The 22,554-nt window shown below is 36.3% G+C and overlaps 1 protein-coding gene across 2 annotated transcripts in view; it reads right to left on the bottom strand.

Moving 5' to 3' along the window:
• DENND1B (DENN domain containing 1B) overlaps positions 1-22,554 on the bottom strand; it is a 250,487-nt gene that overhangs the window by 17,239 nt on the left and 210,694 nt on the right. For both annotated transcript variants that reach the window (XM_032770891.2, XM_032770892.2), the window contains 4 exons: positions 17,407-17,447; positions 16,462-16,530; positions 13,623-13,679; positions 12,665-12,775 (listed from right to left, as the gene is read on the bottom strand). In XM_032770891.2, coding sequence (XP_032626782.1) covers positions 12,665-12,775; positions 13,623-13,679; positions 16,462-16,530; positions 17,407-17,447 — 278 coding nt within the window. The remainder of the gene's footprint in view (positions 1-12,664; positions 12,776-13,622; positions 13,680-16,461; positions 16,531-17,406; positions 17,448-22,554) is intronic.

Here is a 22,554-nt window from a genome sequence, read left to right as displayed (position 1 = left end):
TTTTTTTTAACCTAGTTATAGAATTGGCCTTCACAGCACCCCTGGCAATGTGTTCCACAGACTGACTGTGTGTTGTGTGAATTTTGTTTGTTTTAAGCCTGCTGCCTATTAACTTAATCAGGTGACTCCTGTTTTTTGTGTTATGTGAAGGGATAAAAAACACTTCCCTATTCACTTTTCCCACACCATTCATGATTTTATACACCTCTATGATATCCCACCCCCGTCATCTCTTTTCCAAGCTGAACAGTCTTAGTGTTCCATACCTCTAATAATTTTTATTGCCCTCTCTGTACCTTTTTCTATTTCTAATACCTTTTCTGAGAAGATATTACTTGTTACTGACCTTTCTATTTTTAAAAGTGAAATCAGGCAAAGAACCCAGACTAAACTTTACAATGGAACCAATATTTGAGTGTGGAACAGAACACTGTATAGTCGATATCTAATGAAACAGTGGACAGCTGACTCGTCAGTGATGAATGCTACTGAAAGTATCTTTTGAAACATATCCTCTTTATGGCTAGCAGCAGTGACACTCAGTTGTCTAAACATTTATCTGTGTTGGAGCCATTAAAATACTTTGAGTCCATAGTATTGTGAATGAACTAATTCTCAATAGAGATTCCCACTGATGTGTCGATTCCAGATAAATTTCTCATTTAAAACAAATGAAGGCCTCAGTCCTGCAAGTGGAGAGCCCGGTTCTGCAGACACATCAGATTTAGTTGTTGCAACCATAAATCATCTCAGTGATGAAACAAGAAGTCTTCAAGAGAAGAAGGGCTATTCCAAAATGAAGAATTCATTCCATTTTTTAAAAATGCTTATCAAAAATACAAATAAAAAAAGCATCTGCAACAGGCTTTTTATATGGAAGCATTAATTCTATCAACAGAATAAAATCCCATGGGATTACACTGACTGGCTCCTAGAAACAAACAATAGTTTCAAAGAGTGAATGTGTCAGGTTAAAAAAAAAAAGGAAAAGGTGTGTCTTTGGAAAATTGGATTTGAACAAGCTGATTAGAACCAGCATATGCCACAGGGCTTAACAGTTACCCTTGCCTGGGCTCTTTTGAGAGGTCTTCTGAAAGTATTACTGTTTGCCATTACTCTGCACATTAGTGGATACCAGCAGCAACAGCATAGTATACAAAGGCAGAGTATGACACAACTTATGCCGATGAAGTAAATAAAAATAAGAGAGACATTTCTGCCTTTCCCTCTCTCTTTGGAGATGGATTTTTGAATTTTTATGGGTGTGGTATTATAGGAGGAATTTTTTTTTTACATCCAATTGGTGAATGCTAACATAAATAAAATGAGATGTACATTAAAATATTTAAAATCTTGATTAAAAATCTTAAAAGAAAGAAATATACTATAGGCACATTTTCAGGACTAAACAAGCATATTCACAATCATTTAAGGCACCATGAAATAGCCACTGAGACCAAAATACAACATATGTTTTTGAATAGATGACTTTCCTCTCAGAGTTGCAATAAAAATGACTAGGAGGGAGGAGTATGTCCAGACTGCTTTGCAAAAAAGAAAAAAAATCCTCTTAATAAATTCTAAATGGAGAGCCATAAATCTTTTTCAAAGCTCCACTAGATGAAGTGACATAGTATGTGCACCTGCAAAAGCTGTCAAAGTCATTTAAGAAAACCTTCCATTACCGATGAACCCTGCTGTTTGGAGTTATTTAAGCTTTTAATTTCTGTCTTTTCTGCATTTTGAAGTGTGCACACTTTTTATACCATTTCATAAAAAAAGGGACAGACCTTTGTTTCCTTCCTGATCAGAGTTCTAATAAACAGACCTCTTAAATTCATTACCAGAAAAAAAACAAGATCGTAACCCTCCTTTCTTGCTGCACCAAAACTTTATAAAGACTTAATAAACTGTTGTCATAATTTGCTTTATAAAGAAAGTAAAACTTCCTACAATTACTAAACTCATATGGCTTCTTTCAGTTGGTACTGTTTATATAGCAAATTTAATAATAAAATCTTCATAAAATTTATATCTATATATATACATTCACGTTTCATGCAGTCTACATTTTTCTTATCTTACTTAGAGTAAAGTGAAGGTTTCTCTGGCAGATATCCCCACCTCTTCTGGCTCACACAGATTATTAACTATGTCATCTTTTCCTTCCTCTCTGTGAAATACAGTGTAAGTTCCACAAAGAAACAATTTAAGAAATGATCAGTTGGTGGCCTTCATAAGCCACTTCACTGAACCATCCGTGAAGCTTAACTGGTCTGTACAGAAGCTATGGGAAAGAAGCAACTGTAGCCAGTGCGGGGATGAGTACAGAGACCCATCTTCAATCACCAGACAGCATCATGGTGCCTGCTGATGTCACTACAGCATGGGCCATTCACCTATCCTGGAGCCTCTCAAAAATGTAGGAGAAATACATAAATACTAAAGGATTTAAAAGTTAATTTGTTACATTTTTGGTTGGGCATGTAAGCCAATCTTTGAAATGTCAGATTTTTTATTTAATACTGCAACTTTCAGGATCATAACTTTCAGATAACGAGCCTTGATTAATCAGTACAAACACAGGAAGTTCGATAAGGCTACTGCCATTAATTGTCCTCAATGTGAGAAACAAATAAGCCTTTGAAAAATGCCAGCTCAAATATAGTTTCACTTTTACTGACTATTCAATATAACAACATTTAAAGTTTTCAACTGTGTTTAAAATAAAATTGTGAAGTAAAGTTTCCTTCTGGTTTAAGATATGAAAGTTACTCATTTAATATGAGAAAGCTAGATAAGGAAAACTCAGTCATCAGAAATTCTATTTCTCACAGTCCCCTCCTTCTCCCATCCTATCCAGCAACAAGAATTACAGACAGAAACAAGGAGACAAAAAATCAGTTAGTTCAGGGTACTATGTAAGCATAATCCACCCACTCCTTTCCAGTTAGATACTTCCAGGCTATAGTAAAGGACAATGAAATCATAGGGAAAATATTTTTAGTTACATTCCTCAAGGGCAGACTAGAATGATGCAGGAAATGGGAGGAAAAGAGAGGACTATGACAAATGGGATTACAGTTGAGTACATTTTCCCTCGTTCAGTGTTCCTCTTTCTGATTATACCAAGCAACCACATTTACAGACAAGTGATGTCATAAAAAGTGAGCTACGGCAGTTATGTTTACTTGACAATTGTGCTCAGAGCACTTAATAGCTAATATGTTTCAGTAGGCAAGGACTGATCCAACTGGAAACAGCAGACACTGTTGGGAGGAGATGAACAAATGGCCACTTCAAATTTCAGTATCATGTACTTCTGCTCTGAGAATCTGGAACAGACCACACTGGCCTCATACAAAATGGCATTTGGCTATTTGCCCTGGACATAAATTAATAGGATATAGTCTTTCATCTGCCAAAATCCTGTAGTTTTGGCACCTTTTGCCACTTGTTATAACCATCACAAACAGGAAACTTCTAAAACTATGAGTGCAAGATAGAAAATGACTTCAAAGCTGCAGGGAAAGACACTCTCTGCTGCAGCAAATACAGATAAGGACACAACCTAAGTAAACCAACAAGTTAGTTAACATACAACTCTGAATTAATCCCCAGAACAAACTCAGTGGGAAAGTCAGTGAACTGTCTGGTTTTGAAAGACGCAAACTACCAAAGGAGAAATAATCAGTGAGTTTAATTCCCCCCTCTCTGTGGGATATCTTGACAGCAACTGAAATGCTACCTTAAGAGAACCTTACTTATAATTTCAGGGATAGGTCTCTCAAAGTTTGAATGTGGTTCCATGCACCACGGGAAATTTGAAAACTACTTTCTGGTATTTAGGAATCTGTGAAGGAAGGGAATAAAGAAGCTTTGGGGCATAATGATGAGAATCAATTCTGCTATTTTTAATGGGGCTATGAATAGTTCAGAAGGCTGAAGGATGGACCTAGAAAGAATTAATTTAAAGCAGATGTAAGGTCTTACAGACCTTTCTTGAAATCAGTCAGAATTAAAACACTAGTAAGCTGAGAGCTGTAGCCCAAATATTAACATATCTCCTGAAAAACATGAGAACACAGGTTCCATTTCCAGGGATGATTACTGTTATAGTTAACAGAGGCTCATACTAAACGAGTTCTCTGTGAGGATGTCCTTCCCTTAAAGGTAAACTACTCACCAAGTAGAGCAAGGAATTAAACAGAGAGAAGGATGTGTGTGCGCCAAGGAATGCGGGCAACAGGAGAGTGAAACTGGCATATGTGTAGGGAAACACAGGGAGGAAGATGAAATTTGGGGATGCAGAGGTCAGGAGGTTGGGGAACCTGGGATGTACCATCTGGCTGTTTTGCGCTGCTCTGATGATATAAAACAGCTGTAAACCCAGCTTAAATGGCCAGAACACTTGGGTTGCTTTGCGCTGCTGCTAAGTAGGATGAAGCAGCCAGAACATACCAGTTAATCTGATCTAAAATGTTAAAATAAAGAAAAATTGATTTCAGGTTGATGCATCATATCTTCAAATCATTAGAAATATCACATGGTGACATTCTCTTTGGGATTTCTGTTAATAGTTCATATACAAAATTATTGCTGTTTTAAAAAAGGGGAAATTACCAGACCAAAAGCTATGTGAAAATAGAGCTAAGGTTAAAGGCACATATGAGTAATTTGGAATAAAAGAGATTACAGCGATGTTGTAATGATTCCCAGAAAAGCATTATATATTCACAGCCCCAGAGCCAAAGAGACCTGCTGGCTAGAATGTGGGAGGAGAAAGATAGCCTATCAGCTCCAAGCTCCCTCCGTGGGGAGAAGGGCATCTGGAAGGGCATAACTCTTCCAGAAAGGTCACGAGAAGGGTCATTGCCATGAGAGGCTGGGCAACACCCTGATGGTAGGCATAGATTTCATCCAATATACATTTACAATATACATCCAAATTGGGAAGCATGGCATTGATAATATTACCAACCCCAAACATACCAAAAAAGTCATGATTTTTGGGGCCCAATGTTTGCAATTATCTTAAAAATCATGAGGGTTGTTTTTTTTTTTTTAACCAAAATAATAAATGTTGGGTTCTTTTTATTTCCCTTCTGATTTTTGAAGCCTGCTGAGGCTTCATGTTTTCACACAACCATGAGGACTAGAAACTTTTTTAAAAATGAAAACTGAGATTTTCACATGAATCATAGGATTCCATGAGCTGAGGCTTTAGGAACAGTCCCAAATAAGACTCTCAATAAAACCAGGAGAGTTGGCAATATTGCATCAGCTGCAACCCTGTCATGCAGACCTACAGGCTCTGTTAAAGCCTATCCGGGTGAGGAACTCTCAGGATGACTGTGCAATCTACGAAGCTAATCTATGTTGTGGGGCAATGGAGTTGAGCCTTAGGTGTGATTCCAACATCATCTTAGTTCAGAGTCCACGCTCAGAAGATTTAATTATGAGAAGGAAATCTTCCTGCTAGTTCCATTTACATTTATCCCTTCCAGCTGCCAACTCTACTAGGGGTCTCAACAGGAAAGGATTTTTCCTATTGCTCTTCTCCCTGCTTTTTCCATCAGCCATACTCATTGTCCTATACCTGAATCACTTCTTTCATTGCTTCCCTCTAACGTACAGGAGGTTAGAGACCAGACAGAAGGGGTGCTGAAGCTGGAGACATAAGGCTGCTCTCTCCATGCTTCTAGGTCAGGAGGCAAAATTAAGTTGGAAAGGAAGCAGATGGATTGGTGTCTTGAATTGACAGAACTTTTGACTCCTTCCTTCTGCTAGGTGGAGCCATAACACTATCTGTAACTGCTGTTCTTAGGTAGGATGCGAGAAGAGAGATGCATGGTAAATAAAAGTAAGATATAAATATCAATGTAATTTATCTTGATTAGTAGCCTACCCCTAGTTACTTCAGTTAATTATCAAATATTAAAGAGCTTCTTCTGATTCTCCACAGCATACTCAGCACAATAGTGTTTCTTTTTCAGAACCTTAAAAGAATCCTTTGTTTGTGCAACACTAAGGCTGTTTTTGTGACAGACTCACAGCTGAAGTGCCTTTTCATTCATTAGTTCCAGAACTAAAATAGATTGCATATGTCAAAAGAACCCACCTGCCAAGCTTTCAGTTTCTAGGTTTCTCATTTGGATAAAGCCGAGGCAGTATGTGTTGGTGCCTTGGCCCTGAAAAGGCCAACTACTCATCTAAATGCCACAAAGGCCAGCAAGAGCTTCTGGACCAGCTTCCAGGCTCTCCCTTTTTTTGTTTGGAAACTTGAGGACAGACAGAGATGGCTCTCAAGTATGGTTTTTCACCGGGGAAGCAAAACCAAAGAAGGGCGGATGTCTTCTATAGAATAAAATGAAACATGAGACTATAAGTCAATAATGAGTAAAGGAGAAACTTGCACCAGCAATGCAGCTAGTACCATAAGAGTTCCTTCTGTTTTGTTAAGATCTTAACTGGGGAAAAAGATAAAGAAAAGAAAAGAAAAAGAATGGGCTAAGAACAGAAGAGAAACAATCAGAGATAAAAATAAAAAGCTTTATAATATAAGCATTGTCTCCTTTTTCTTTTAAATACATCAATTTGCTAAATAAATCACTGAAACAAGGTAGTCTCCCTTTAATATTTTTTCATAATTAATCTCAAGGAGTATGGTTATGCCACAAAATATTTTAAGTAAATTAAGGAAATAGATTATTACTGTTCAGAGAGTACATCTACAAAAAATAAAAGATTGTTCTGTTTGAAGGACATGGATATGACAAACATCTATAAGTCTGCACACTCTTTTAGATAAGAATTCTATTGAGATAATGGCTACTGTTTTGTTTCTAAAAGATCTTTTGATGTAAAGAGCAAGCATTCACCATACGACACTGGCTACATATATGCTTGTAGTATATGGGAAGCTATCACGACCACCAGAGGGCACTCTCGTAATTTATAATTTGAATTTTTTGCTGTCTAGGTTTTTCATTTTTAATTAAAAGAAAAGCTGAACAATTTGCAGAATGAAGAGATCTTACTCGACATAGAAAGACAAAAAACCTTCCCCATAAATTAAAAGAAAACTAAAATTGCTTGCAATATTCAAATTATGTCCTCTTTTGTTCAAAATATATATTTACTAACTGACCGAAGTTTATTGCAGAACAAATATTTTATAGGAAAAGTTTCCCTAAAGATGAAGCACACTATTAAATTACAAATTCAAAACTGCTAATTGTTACTGCATATGACATCTGTCAATTTTAATATTTTATCTTCATTACTTTAATTATTCAATGAGGTTTAAAGCTACCCAAGATCCATGTACGATTTTCAGTAGATAGGAGGCATATGGACAGAAGCTATTATTCTGTGTTTCCCAGATGTGACCCCAAACATTTCAGCTGAATCCAAATACAACAGAAAGCATGGAACCACAACTTTTATATTTTTAAAATTATGAAGATGTTCTATTCGTGTTTTATAATGGGACTTGTGTCTCCCTCTTCTGCAGTATTTATATTCAGCAGCACTCCAATGGCCCAATTTTGCTCCAATCTCCTCTTCTCCCATTTCCTTTCTATTCCCACCATGACTCGCCATAATCACCTTTTGCCAGGTTGGGAGGGTAGTCAGGTACGGAGGCTCTTTGCACCTAATACTTGTGTCATTTGTTTGCTAGCCATTGGAGGTGGTATTGATATATGGGGCATTCAGTATTCTCCTGAAGATGCCGAATGTTGCTTCCTCCTCTGAGACTTACTACAGCTATTGAGGAGGAGCCAAAGTATACATTCTATCCCTTGAACTGTGTGTTCTATTCATTATGCTATATTTATAGTAAGTATCTGAAAGTCACATCTATGCTCTGCTTTAAAAAGAAAAGAGAAAATACTTTCATTTGGTCAATTCACTTATGTTTGGGGAAAGCAAGATAAAAGGTTTAATCTAAACTGGTTTTAGTTACACTTGTTACATAAAGAGGTTTCAATTATAAATGAGATTTTTAAAACACTATATTTAAAATACTGCATAGTCATGACAAGTAGTTCACTTGGTTGCTTTGATATATGTGTAAGTAAAGTAGCAGGGACACACTGGGATTCCCAGTAAATCCACACTTACAATCCAAATTCCCTATTTTTTATTATGGCTACAAGTTATTGCATGCCTATAAGTCTTACGTCTATTTCCTTTGAGACAAGGGTGCATTGGTAGCTTGTTAATTATAAAATGAGCTCATAGCTGTTACACAGTACTCTGCAAATCTGCTAGCATGTTTTATAAGCCACTGAATACATAAGGACTATTTAAACGCAGCAATGTTCCCTTTTAAATAAGCCACCAATCACCTGGGATAATGGTTACATATGGTAAAATTACATAGATCATATTCATGAAAACAAACAGATCTTCCTGGTATTCCTCCTTTTTTCTTACTGAAACTCTTTCTTTTCTTTTTCTTTCTTTTCCTTTTTTCTTTTTTTTTTATTTTAAGCAATACAGTAGAAACATGGTTGTGTCTATGTACACTCCCCTGCCTTCACCCTGAAATCTGCACTACATCAACGTATGTAAATAAAAGGAATTAAAATGAATTCTGAAAAACTGGAGTTCTCAGTAGTTTAATTCATGTATTACAAAAAAATGTTGGCAAATAGTGAAAGCATAGTCAACAGAGTGTACTTTCCTAATAATATGTGGCAAAATAATGTAAACATGGGCTCAAACAATCTCATGTTTTGCTTTAGTTTGTCATTCAAAACATTTAACTTGAAATTTCTCATACTATCTCATGCACCTTGTCTACTTAGAATAGAGAAATGCTAATAGTTCAAGGCATGAAACAGTTAAAAGTAGTGTACATGCCAAGGTTTTAATAAGGCTTAACAATAAAAAGCTTCAATCCTCTACTTTCACTAGATTTTGTTGTTGTGGTTTTCTCTTGCTTAGGGCAATCCATCTGTTAATGTTGCCTTGCAATACAGCTAAGCTCACGCACACACAAAAAGCCCAGAATAGCTAACCTAAGCAAGAGTGAGCTCAAACAGAGAGAGAGAGAGAGAGAGAATGAACAATTTTTCTAACGCTATCTATCTTAGGCTAAGTTGAATTGTGGGTTTTTTTGCTTTGTTTTGCTTTCTTTGAGAAAAATTTCCCAAATGCTAATTAAAGGAAACCAATATAATCACTATAGTTTGTGATAGATTTAATTATTTATCCTCTGATTAAGCTTCAGCAGCTCTTTTACATATCATAATTCATTCTGATTTTTTTAAAGTCTAATTTTTTTTTAAAACCACCACAAGGGTAATGATAAAGATTAGTAAATATTCATTGTTAAAAATGGCTCTGCATTGTGACCCGTGCCGGTATTCTCACTGGGCCAAACTGGCCTTGTTTTCAATAAAACCAGAGAAGAATCCTTTCCCTTGAGCCCTGTTAGGCTGAGGCTGCAGTTGGAACTGTCATCTTCACACAAAAGCAAAGGGGTTGGGTTTTACAAACGCAAAGCCTAATTGGAAGATCTTCATGGCTGAACCCTTGACATTTATTTAAGCCTCATCAACAAAACAGGAAATAACCGTACTAATTAGTAGACCAGCATACAAACTACTATTTGTTGGGGTAAAATGCAGATTCACATTCTATTGTACAAAATCTCCTGGTAATGAAACAGTCATTAAACTGATCCCTAGAATCAAGAGAACTTCAGCATCATACACTATTTTATAAAGTATTTTTTTTAAATTATCAACAATATTTTTGAATTAATTTCAGATGACTAATTTGACATTTATGGTTTGCTGGAAAGCAGCAATGGGGAAATAAAAACTCCCATCAATAGGCCTGACATGAAACAGAAAGTGTAACATTAAATTCTTTATGTTGCAGTACTTTAGAACGACTTACTGTGAGATGGTTGAGGAGTGGGGAGCTGGGGGAAGCACTCATTGTCTTGAGGTAAGAAGACTTAAAAATCTACACTGTCTGGGATTTTAGAAGTATTCTCATAGTTGATTTTTCAATGAACCACCCTTTATACATTATTTAAAATGTATACTTAAATGCATAAGCTACTTGTGACCATTAGCACTATCTTATTTTTCAGTTACTACAGTGAGATGAGAGTGAGCAGCGCCATTTTAGAAACCTGGACAAAAAGATTAATCAGCAGAAAGGAAAGCTTCAGACAAAGCTCTACAATTATGAAGTGCAGCAATGAATGCAATTCACTAGCTTTTAATAATAATATTAATAATAATAAGTAATATAATTTATATAGATGCAAGCTCTCAAAGCCAGCAGTTAGTTCAATGGATCTTGCATTATTGTTAACGGATGCTAAGAGCCTCCACGTTTAAAAACAGCACCAATTATAACATGTAGGACAGCCTGAGACTCCACATAGATAATGATGTTTTGGGACCGCAAAGCCCAGTTTGCATTTTTTGGAACTGTAGAAGACCAAACTTCTTGGTCAGTGATTACAGCTTGTTTTTTCCTGCCCACTGAGTGCATGTGACATTCAGGGTAGAGAATGGGGTGGGGACATAGGTCATGCTGCTCTCTCAGCTCGGCAAAGATATGGAGCCATTAGTAATAGAGCGTGCCTCGTAAACAAACCACCACTTTCTAAAGCACATTAAGATTTTCCTTGCTCTATATAGGACAAAAAAATCTCAACTGTTCTGACCTCATACACTGTATCATTCTGAAAGAAGTGTATGCTGTTTCAAAAATAAAACGTTGGCTAGCTGGCAGAAAAGACGTATAATAATGAGATTTAGTGTGATTGTATGAATGAAAAATCATATACATGTTTAAGCATTCTACAATAACACAGTCCTTCAGAAGAAACATTAATATCTAATAATAAAATTTACTTTGGTACAATTTATTGATATTTACTCCAGTACTAAAACTAAACAATTAAAGCGGACCAGCAGACAGACCTGACCACGAAGTAAATTAATAAACTAACAGCTTTTCTGTATGTGCAGCATTTAAAAGCATCTGAATGTGCAGACACATATTTTAGCTATATTTGTGTTGTACATTTGCATAGAAGTTTAAGTGAACATATAAACAGATTTGGGTACGTGTACTGAAAAAAGCAGTGTTATGCGGCACAGATGTGGTTAAAGAAAAAGTTTCTGTATATTAGAATGACAGTTACCAATTTAAAATAAATAAAGATCAATCTCTGTTATAAATACTACATTTTTTAAATTCTAAATGTATTTGCATATCTTCTGTCTCAAAAGTCAAGTCAGGAAATTTAAACTATACAAGGTTCTTGAAAGAAAGGACACACTGTGTTAGTCTATGTGAAAATACACTGACAGCACACACTTGCAGACTTGAGTATTACTGTATTTAAAAAGAAACCTGAAAAACATGTTACAGAAGAAAATCCACCTACATAATTAAAATAGATCTGCCTACATTATTTATATCACTGGAACCAATGGACTCAGTATTACCATCCATTTCCTAAAATTCTACTGAGCAAGTCATTAATCTACCTTAGTTGTATATTAGTTTCCACAAACACTTTCTATTTTATGATTCAAAATACCTGAATATATGGGCTTACAAAATTAGAATTTTATCATAACATCATTATTATTATATATAAAGTAAAACAGTGTCAATAGTCAGGTAAATTCAACTGTCAATTCGAAGAGGTACTCATTTGACCTACAGGACACACTTCTTATCGAAGGAAGAAACATGTGTGGTATCAAAAGCAGGAGTTTATATATATTATTAAAATATATATATTCTTATTCAAAAGAGATCACAAACCCCCCAAACTGTTTATTATTCTATACAGAATAAAGTAATAATTCAAATAGAATTTGAGCATTCTGAGCTAAAACTGAGATATTACACCTGTTACAGAGAACCAGACCTACTAAAGGAACTGAGAACAGAAAGACAAGACATCTGACTTGGTAGTAAATTCACTATATGATAATCAGCTTGAGCAAGGTCTGAATTAAAGGTATGCCCTCTCTCAAAATCACCTAGCTTTAGGTAAAATATTAACACACACCCCACTGTATTTTAGGGTTGTAAAAAGAGAGTTTATCAGTGAAAATCGGCTTGGGCATATGTGAATATACCAGAATGACTTTATTCAAAAACTAATATTCATGCCTGACCTGAAATGTATGTTTTATGCCTATGAAATTATTTCTCTAACGAGAGTCCATAAAAGATACATACTAGTAAGTAAACTTTTCAATAGATCACATCTGCAATATTCCTAGCATTTATCTGTTTTGTACTCTTTCTTATAGTACTTTTAAACAGTATTTATGAAATAATTTTTAAATATTTGTTTGAAAATATAGTCCTATTTCTAAGAATAAATTGTGATTTCTTTTCCTAGAGATGTAGCTGGCAACCTCATCTCCCTGCTGAATTTCCTGTTTTTTTCCCTCCAGGAGGATGATATATGATAAGTCATTCTCTCAACTCTCAAAACAGCATATTATGCAAGCAGTATTATTGTGAATACTACTTATCATATTTCCTCAATACAGATGGTAATAAACGTATTTAGCATAATATTTTAACACATCACTGTAACAGGAAAACAGTTTCCCCCCATATTTTAAGAAAGTGATAGTACAGGTTTCAGGTGACTTACCTGGGCAAGTCTTCGTTTTTCTGAATTTCCTCTTTTCTGATTGTGTAATGTATACACTGGTGCACACGGTAGTACACCAGAGCTACAAGTTCCATATTCTTCATCACTCTCCTACACAACAGAATAGATTTGAAATCTCATGTTTCCAATATTTATTTACATATCCTATGTATACATAGAGTACTAAAAGTAATTTTGTTAACACAGATCATTTGTTACTAAACATTTGTCACAAGATCATATCTATTAACAAAATGAAATACAGCATTGCAAAAAGTTAATAGTTATCAAATGCATCTTTCACAGAGTGAAGTTTTCAAATGAAGCTTTTAGAATCTATATAAAACAATTTAAATCCATTAATGCTTATGAAACATTTTTTTAAACTTTATATTTGAGAAAGGTATAAAACAACAATGAAGTTAGTTCCCCCTTCTTACAAGGAAAATCATAAGTGAAGAAATAAACTCATTAGGAAAACTAAATGCCTAACCCAAGCTTCATTCTGATATTTCTATGTTACTTTTCAAAGTTGAAATGTTTCTCTATTTTAAAACATTAACATCGTGCTCAGATCTTATGAATCCAAAACAGACGACTACACCTTCTGAATTACATTGTATTGCAAGACTATCCTGTCTTAAATTCTCAGCTTGAAGCACAGGCTTCAATTGTGACATCAAAGCAATCAGTTTTATGAAAACATACATCTTGTTAATGTATCTTTGAAGATCTCTGTTGTTCTATGATAAAATATGCAAACAATAAAGAGATTATTCAGTGGATGCATAGAATGACAGATAGTTGCCAGAGGGCTCGTTATGAAAAATGTATTGTTGAACAAAGGGCTAAGCATATTTCAAAAGTCATTAAAAACACAAATCTCATGTGATTTGTAAAGTATAAGCTTCAAACTGATACAAGAAGCAAGGTAAGAAAGTACAATTGTATTACATACCTTGTGTTTTAACTTACTCCTCACTTCTTTTATTCCCTGCTTTGCATGACTTTTTGCCTAGAAAATTAAAACAAAAGGACTTAACTGTGGTGCAAGAGATAGGCTTTGTTCAAAGAATAGTCTTCATAAGGCCTACTTAATGAGAAATATTTTTTTTAATTTTATGTGATATAAGGATAATAATCTCTATTGCTAATTTCACCCAGGCTGTATCAGTTAGCTATACTATGCTAATAGCAGTCAGTTAGTAAGAGTTGTGCATACATGCCAATGCTGTGAAAACACACTAATTTAGCAAATGTATCCTCACCTATTGCTAAAAATGAACCATCCTACCGGTCTGTAGTGTCCATCCCTTTATTTGAGATGGTCCTTTAAATTTGAAGTAGTATTTTAACAGCAACTCATGTTGGAAAACTGTTAAGATTTTCAAGCTCACTGCTATAGTGTTCCAGTTTGGTAACTTGCAAGGCAACATCAATCTTAAAAGAAATGAAGTGGTTTTATATGGAGATGGAGAATTTCTCCAGCGTTGCTGAATAGCGTAGTGCTGATAGTTAGGGGGAAAACTGTGTGCATTAAAATAGGCAGCCAAGTTCCATGATTGCTCATGACAATAATTTGCACAGAAAATGGACCCAAGGGCATCCCTCTCTTTAGAGATGAATTACCATTCTAGATGACAAGTAATTATATTTTAAATTTTCTACATTTTATTTTTGCTAGAAAATACTGGTCTTAAGAGAAATAGGAAAGTTTTCCTTCCATGAACTCAGTTAGATTCAAGTTAACTTTTAGAACCAATTTTCAAAAGTAGCCTTGAAAATTATGCCTATGACTTTTCACATTTAAGGGCCACATATGAAAAACTTCAGACTCTACACATGAAAATCAGTGATACACACATCTAAATCACTGATTTTTCACCCAGGGAGATATAGTTTGTGCGGAGAGTTATGAGTGTTTCCAAATAAGATGCCCTGGCCTACGCAATCGTTCCATTCTGGAAAGCCTTGCATAACTTGAATTTTGCATAAATTGGAAATGCATACCCGTATGTTACGCAATAATTTCCGCACTTGAAAATCCTATTTCTGGCTTATAGAACTTTTTCTGTGCGAATTTGCGTAAGTCGCATCTTGCGTAACCCTGGGAGTGCCCGTACAACAACTTGGGATAGTTTTGAAGGTCAGATTAGGGAACTTTTGAAAATGCGACCCTTAAATCATAAGCTCAGTAGCTCAATAACAAAGCAACAGGGTGCCATGTAGTAGATGCATGCATGTATGGAAGGAGAAAGGGCAATACATAGGCCTGCTCCTGCACCTTAATCTATGCCTGAACATGCACAGATTCCCACTGAAATTAATAAGGCTTCTTGCACACAAGGAGTCTGCTGATACAGAAAGTTGTAGGATCAGGGACATAATGGGCAAAATGGGTAGCTGGGAGGAAATCATGAAACCCTATCTAAGCTCATGAAAAACAGAGGAAGAGAATAATTTCCTGCTAGCCTCTTAATGAACCATTTTTAAATTATAAATGAGTGTGTGGATATACAGTACCTTTGATTTATTTACCTGTTTCTTTCCTCATTACTTTTGTGAGAGTTTGAATTGATGTATAATTAAAAATTCTCTTTTAAAGTTTTATTTAAGATCTACTAGCATCACACACTAGCACTGATTTTTTCAGAACTACTTACTATGCGTCAATCTAAAGAGCCCTCAGAAAAGCCAAAAGAAAGGCAGAGAAGATTCTTCCCCTGTGGGCTCTGAACCCAAACTTAAAATACTTATCATTGTGTCATTTCTTATGAGTTACCACATTGTTTCTATACCCTGGATAATATAATGTAATTCACATTCTTTATGATCTAGGGATATTTAAAGATAATTTAAAAACTGGACTGCTTGTCAAACTGAAAACATAAAACTAGTTAAACAGCGTGTGGCAAGCTGGGGTGTAAATCTTCACTGCACTAGCCTGTTGCGCACTGCCAGTGTGGATCCTGCTACCACACACTAAAAGTTCCCTAGAACACTTTGATCCTATTCCTGTTTCAAAGCGGGCTAGATTAAAATGCATCAGGTAACTTTTACTGTAGCATGGTTCATGTACACAGTTAGCATGTGACATGCTACAGCGGTACAGATTTATACTCCAGCTTCATCTAGATAAGCTGTAAATCAAGGGCCAAAAGTGCAAGTCCATAACTTTTTGAATTAGTGCTATTTTATTAACACCATAACAATAATTTTAAAAGATGCTCACACCCAAATAATAGCTTGCTTATGGTGGAAGTTTTAGACTGAAATTGTTCCTTGCACACAATATAAATGCTTCCCAACTGACTTTGGATAGGGTACCACTGGTGTCAAAGTGGAGTCCTTGGGGACTTATTGTTATTTACACAAAGACTCCTTTACCCCACCTAGAACTATAAACAACATTTATACTGACTTTTAATTTACACTGCTAGGGAGGAGTAAAGGGGCCTTAGTGTAAATGAGATTTAGTATTTTCAGAGTCCCTATTTTAAGATAATCAGTTAAGCAGAGGTTTTCAGCTGTATTTCAAATATGTAATAGTATTCAAATAAGCATCTACTGTATATTTTGAATGAAGCCAATAATAGCATACTGAACCACTTAAAACAGTAACATGGAGTGGTTATTGTTCCCTCACAAGATAGGAATAAAAGATGAAAACAATTTCTTAGGCTGTAATGTTTTTCTGTAATACATATTGGAACTATTTCATTTTGCTGTTTCTGACAATAACTGGAGATTGTAGGTGGTTTCTGTAATTTTTTATGCACAGATTGTGTTGATCTTACAAATTTGTACGCTGTCTTCACAGCAGGGCTGGCTTTGGTCATGGCTGTGTTGATTAGTGCACCTCCTTTCTGAAACATACAAAAGCATATTTTAATAACCCTTATAACATAGGTTAAAAGTTAACACAATAGCAAGAAAAATAAATGACAGGTTGACATAAAATAAAGTAGGAAAATAGTAGCCTTCTTTTTAAAGTAGGAAAAATTTCCACAGCTGTATTCTATCTACAACCTACTGTCTACATCTACAAAAGGGTTACAGTATGTCATTATCATGGCTGACACATATTTATCAATGCATTCTAACATAATGACGTATTCTCATACCCAGGCATGAACTGTTACCACAGTACATGTAATATTGGAAGCTTTCCTTGGCTTATTAATGTATATATTGTATCATTAAAAAAAACTATTTCTATCACATTGAGGTAATCATGTCTTATTTAATCACAAGAGTTTTGTCTAAAGTACTCTATTTTACTAATCCTGCCTAGTAACAATGTTGTGAAACAAAGGTTCTCTTTTAGTCAGACTATGTAAAAACATTAATATTAACCAAACTGCTGTTTACTAGAAGTGATAAAATTCCTATCAAATCCTAATGCCACACCTAACTCACAGTTATGGAATGTAACATAATACAGCATACAGAAAAATCCTTGGCTAGATGAACATTTAGCATTTATTTTGTGCATGAGACATTTTCTCATTTTTAAACTAATATAAAAATATTGTCAAGACAAAGACACTACTTTAGACAAAAATATTTAGGTAAAAATAACTTTCTTACTCTGTTACATTAATACAAGGAACAGTACACAAATTTAGAGAATGCAGCTAATTGACTATATAAAGTCAAATATCCTTTTAAAGCTTGATGTTCAGTATGCTGACTTTTCCAAAGATAAATAAAAAAGTCAAATAAAAATAAAATTGTTATACCTTTACTGTATGCACCCACTGCTGGTAAGATTTTGAATTTCCTGAGATGTGAAGATAAAATAAAATAAAATGATCAGAAACACATTCAATACATTTTTTGGTGTTCCTGCCCTCTCCACAATATACTTCGTATTAAAAAAATAAAAAACCCATAGATTGTTAAACATAAGTTTGAGTCTTCCAATACTGTGAAGGAGGGAAACCCATGTATACAAAAAGCAAAACTGGGGTTTCCCTATTATGAACCCCTCATTTTCTTTCCAACAGTGTTTCTTTTTCACCATATCCAATTGTTTTCTCTGAAGAAAACTGCTAACTCTGATTCAAGTATGAAAAGAAATTAAAGTCGCAATCAAATATTCAGACTCACTAAAAATAAAAGAAAAAAATAATAGAAGTCTGAAGGAGGGGTGTGTATATATTGTGCTAAGAATATATCTTGTATTAGATATGGTGATTTCCCTCTTTTTACCCAGAATTGGGTTCCTTCCCCTATTCTTCTGGGCAAAAAGAAAAACTTGCAGTGAGAAAATGAACTGCACTGCAGACACTACCATCTTAACATCAAAGGGAGAAGGACTAGCAACAGGAATAAAGACCTTAATATCGCTTCACATCTCCCTTGTAGATAGGGTGATCAGACAGCAACAGTGAAAAACTGGGATGCGGGTGGGAGGTAATAGGAGCCTATATAAGAAAAAGATCCAAAAATCGGGACTTTCCCTATAAAAACCCATTGTAAATTACATGTTCTTTCTTTCACAGTGTAGAAGGCAAGTGGGTGAATAAGACAACTATCAACATAGATAAGATCATTGTGTGCTATCATATTATTAAATTGGCCACAAAAGATATGCTAAAATTTGATAAGGTGGTTGATGTAGCTAAGATGGGGGGAGGCATAGCTCAGTGGTTTGAGCATTGGCCTGCTAAACCCAGGGTTGTGAGTTCAGTCCTTGAGCGGGGTGCTTAGGGATCTGGGGCAAAAATCAGTACTTGGTCTTGCTAGCAAAAGCAGGAGGCTGGACTCAATGACCTTTTAAGGTCCCTTCTAGTTCTAGGAGATTGGTATATCTCATTATTATTATTAACTGAAACAACAGCTTCAGAAGACACTTCAATTGAACATGCAAGACTGATTTCCTTACCTTTGAGAAATGTTAAAAGTAGTTTAATCACTTGAATTTACTGATATTGTGAAGTGCAATGATAGTTACCATGAATTAATACTTCCAAGCAAAATATCTGAGATCACAAAAATCATGTTGCTCAAAGAGAGAACTTATCAACTTTCCAAAGAACACATTGATATCCTTTGACAAAACATCAGCTTTTTAACAGAAGATTTCAAAAGTTTAAGCTTTGAAATAAATCTTATAACTAGAACCTGGATTGGCTGGTGGAAAGCCAAAACACCAACAACCTAGCTCTCATAGAACATGTCTGACGACTAACTGGATAATTGTACAAGGTAATAATAGCAATTTCTGAGGGAAATAAGTTAACTTGTTTGGACTTACAGAAATGCTTTCATTTAAATGTTCCATACCATCATGCTAAATTCCTTGCAAGCAATTCTGCAATACCCAAATTCTCAGAAACGGTGCAGTGAATGAAAGGGATGCCATGCTGGACAAGAAAGCTTACTAGCATTGACTGTACACTTATCCACAGCAGAAGTGCCTTAACCAATATGCTACATTCACAAAGACTGAACAGTTGTCTTTTTAAGATTGACTGGGCTCACTAGTGTTACTGGAGGACACATAGTATACACACAAAAACTATTTCCTCATCATAAAGTAGAATGTACCCACTACTCATTCACTAATATAATGAATTTGCTAATGTAACAATTTAGCGCTCATGGTCATGGCAAACTTAACCACATAATCATTTCAGGCTTAAACAAAAACCCATTGAAATAATGGACTACCATTGGCTCTTGCTTAAGAAAGAAATTCCCACACTTGAAGTATGTTTATCAGGGCCCCTCTGAATTCCATTTGTTACCAGAGATTACAGTAGATGAGATTTTGTAATTTAATAAGAAATTTATTAGACCAGTACACTGGTGGGGAGGCTTGCAGATCACAAATCCTTCCAAAGTTCTACCATTTACTAGTCAATAAGTGAAGAAAAACAGACACATATTCAATCAGGGAAAATATGAAGCAAACACCATGTATGCTGAGCCAATATCTGAACTACCACAAATTTAAATAGGAAAATGTTGAATTCTTATTATAAATCTCACATTCCCAACAGAGGTTCAAAGTCTCTTGACTTCTTCACTATTAAGTAGAATCTTTTTCTATTAGTAGCTCTAAGGTTGTCACCACAACCAAAAAAAAAAAGCTGTACTAATAAAATATGAATGCTTTCTGATATTTTCTTCATTACATTTGCCAATACATTCTGGTTATGAAAAAAAACCTTCTCTGGATGAGTTAAATATATCTGTGAAAATTATTATGAAGCCCCAGTCCAAGAAAAATTAGGTGATAGGTGCAAAGGTGCAGATTGGTTGCTGTTATAGAAGCAGGAAAAATTCCCCGTTAAATTTCTTGCTAATACTTATTTATATATGAAGGTAATTTGCTGGGAATTACAAGACTTGAAGTTTTTATTTCTGAGCAGCCAGCTGTGACCAGGGGCCAACAAGTTTAAATAACTGTGCATAAAGTTTTAACTGAACAGCAGCAATGCAACACAGGCTGACACTGGGTTTTAGCCTATTTTCCAATATGACCATATTAAAGAAAGTTCTACTGATAAAATTAATTTCATATGTTTTTGGCATAAACATGAGATACTTTTTCCATCAATAAAAATGCTTTTCCTATTGTGAAAGGGAATGCAGTGAAGAATAGTGTGAAAGTGTGTGAGAGAAAAGAGAAGAAAAAGCAGATGTCCCAAAGGGAACATAAAGATGTTTAGCAATCCTAATATCCCTGCAATTGATAGGCTTCTGGGAGGTAGGGTGTTGAACACCTGATTCTCAACATTATTCCCAGGTCTTTGACTGCAATGGCATACCCTTCCCCATTCCCTGTCTCCACTTTACATTTACCTTGCAAAAAAAATTGATTGAAAAAAGTTTTGCAGCAGGTGGGGATCAAACTTTCCACTACCTAACAGAATTGTTTTTTCATGTGGCATACCTAGGCCTGGTCTACACTACGCGTTTAAACCGAATTTAGCAGCGTTAAACCAAATTAACCCTGCACCCGTCCACACAACGAAGCCCTTTATATCGATATAAAGGGCATCTTTAAACATAAACACGATTTCTGTACTCACCTGCCCGCGACCGAGGGGAGTAGCACTGAAATCGTACATTGCAATCGAGGCATTAGGTAGGGTAGCGCAAATTCGACGGTATTGGCTCCAGGCGGTATCCCAACGGTGCACCATTGTTGACCGCTCTGGAAGCAATTGAACTCAGATGCATGGCCAGGTAGACAGGAAAAGCTCGCAAACTTTGAATTCATTTCCCGTTGCCCAGCGTGGACCTCTGATCAGCCACGATGGCGATAGCAGATCCAAATCCAAAAAGAGCTCCAAGTATGAACGACGGGATAGCTATGGAATCTTGATCAGGTGCGGTATCGGAGCCGAAAATGCATGTTCTCATCAGAACTCCATACGAAGACGAAGACAAAGAATTTGAAAATCTCATATCGTAAGGACAGAGGCAGCCCACAGCAGCGCACTGGACACAGGCATAACGCATCAGACAGCATAACACAGAACACGTAGCAAGAATGTCACAAGGACAAACTGGTTCATGAGAGGGAGGAGAGAGGGGATCAACTGAGGACTCCAGCTACCCACATCCCCCAGTCTCCAAAGCATTGCATTCTTGGCTGATTCCAAGTCCTGAAGGGTCAAAAACAATTTTCCAAAACGTGTAACGTTTACGGTGTATAGTCATCATTGCACCCTTACTCTCCACCAAAAAGAAAAGGAAAAAATCATTCTCGGCTTTTTTCAATGCATCCATGTCAACTGCAATGCTGCTGGTTAAGAACGGGTCTGCAGATGCGCGAAACACACAGTATCCTCTTCCCCGGGGCAGATGGACAAAATACTGGTACGGACATCATCATCAGCGCGTAGTGCTCCTGCTGGGCCGTCTGTGCTTGATAAATTAAAAGGAAATTGACTCCCAGTCATCCTGCAGATAAACTGTACAAAAGGCTTGGTAAAACTTCTCATCATAGCAGCTGGAAGGCTGAGCCCATCAGCCCACCACTCTTCATGTCAAAGTATGATCTGACTCCCTGGACTATCATAGCAGCAGGCAGCAATGTCGATCTTCCTCCCCCATACCCTTAATGTCCTGCCGACTATCATGAGCAACTGGAGGCCTGCCTTCCCACTCTGATTTTGATCTCTCCACTAAAACTCATTTTTCTTATTCTTGCATTCTTTTACTTAGAACTCATCACACACAAGGGAGACACCTGCCAATGGAAGCCCAGTAGGGTTGGGGGAGCAGAAGCCAATGCGGTGGGGTTGTGCGGGGCCACCCTGAGAAGGAACATGCAGCTCAATCTTTCGGGATTTTGGGCTCTGCACGGAGCGTGCATTACCGGGCGTGCTCTGTTCCTAGTACAACTTGCCCCATATTCCTAGAGCAGGACTGCTCTATTATTAGCAAACATGAAAGGGGGATGACCCGGGAGTCATTCCCAATCTTTTGCCAGCCAGCCGGAGCACCCATAAGCAGCAGCAGACGTACAAAAGATGTGATAACATCATCGACCCAATTATCCGCATGCAAACAAATGTAGCAAATGATCGGATAAACCATCATCATCGTCGCAATATTACAAATGGAGATGGTTGTAATAGAGATGATAACTGGGCCTGTTAACGCTAATGCAAGTGCAAATGAATGCGCTGCGAGCACTCGCAGTACCGTGTTGATCACAGTCATGCCCAGTACACAACAGTGAAGTGCAAATGGCAAAACAGGCTCCATGGTTGCATGCTCATGGCATCTGAGGGCAATCCAGGGAAAAAGGGGTGCGAAATGATTGTCTGCCATTCCTTCCCGGAGGAGGACTGAGTGACAACATTTTACCCAGAATCACCAGCGAACTAGTTTTTGCCGCATCATGCTTGGAATCTCAACCAGAA

This window comes from Chelonoidis abingdonii, chromosome 7 (genome assembly GCF_003597395.2).
Source record: "Chelonoidis abingdonii isolate Lonesome George chromosome 7, CheloAbing_2.0, whole genome shotgun sequence".
In the NCBI taxonomy this organism is placed as follows: Eukaryota; Metazoa; Chordata; order Testudines; family Testudinidae; genus Chelonoidis; species Chelonoidis abingdonii.
The sequence above is the reverse complement of the archived record's forward strand: the minus strand, read 5'-3'. Positions and strand labels throughout refer to the sequence as shown.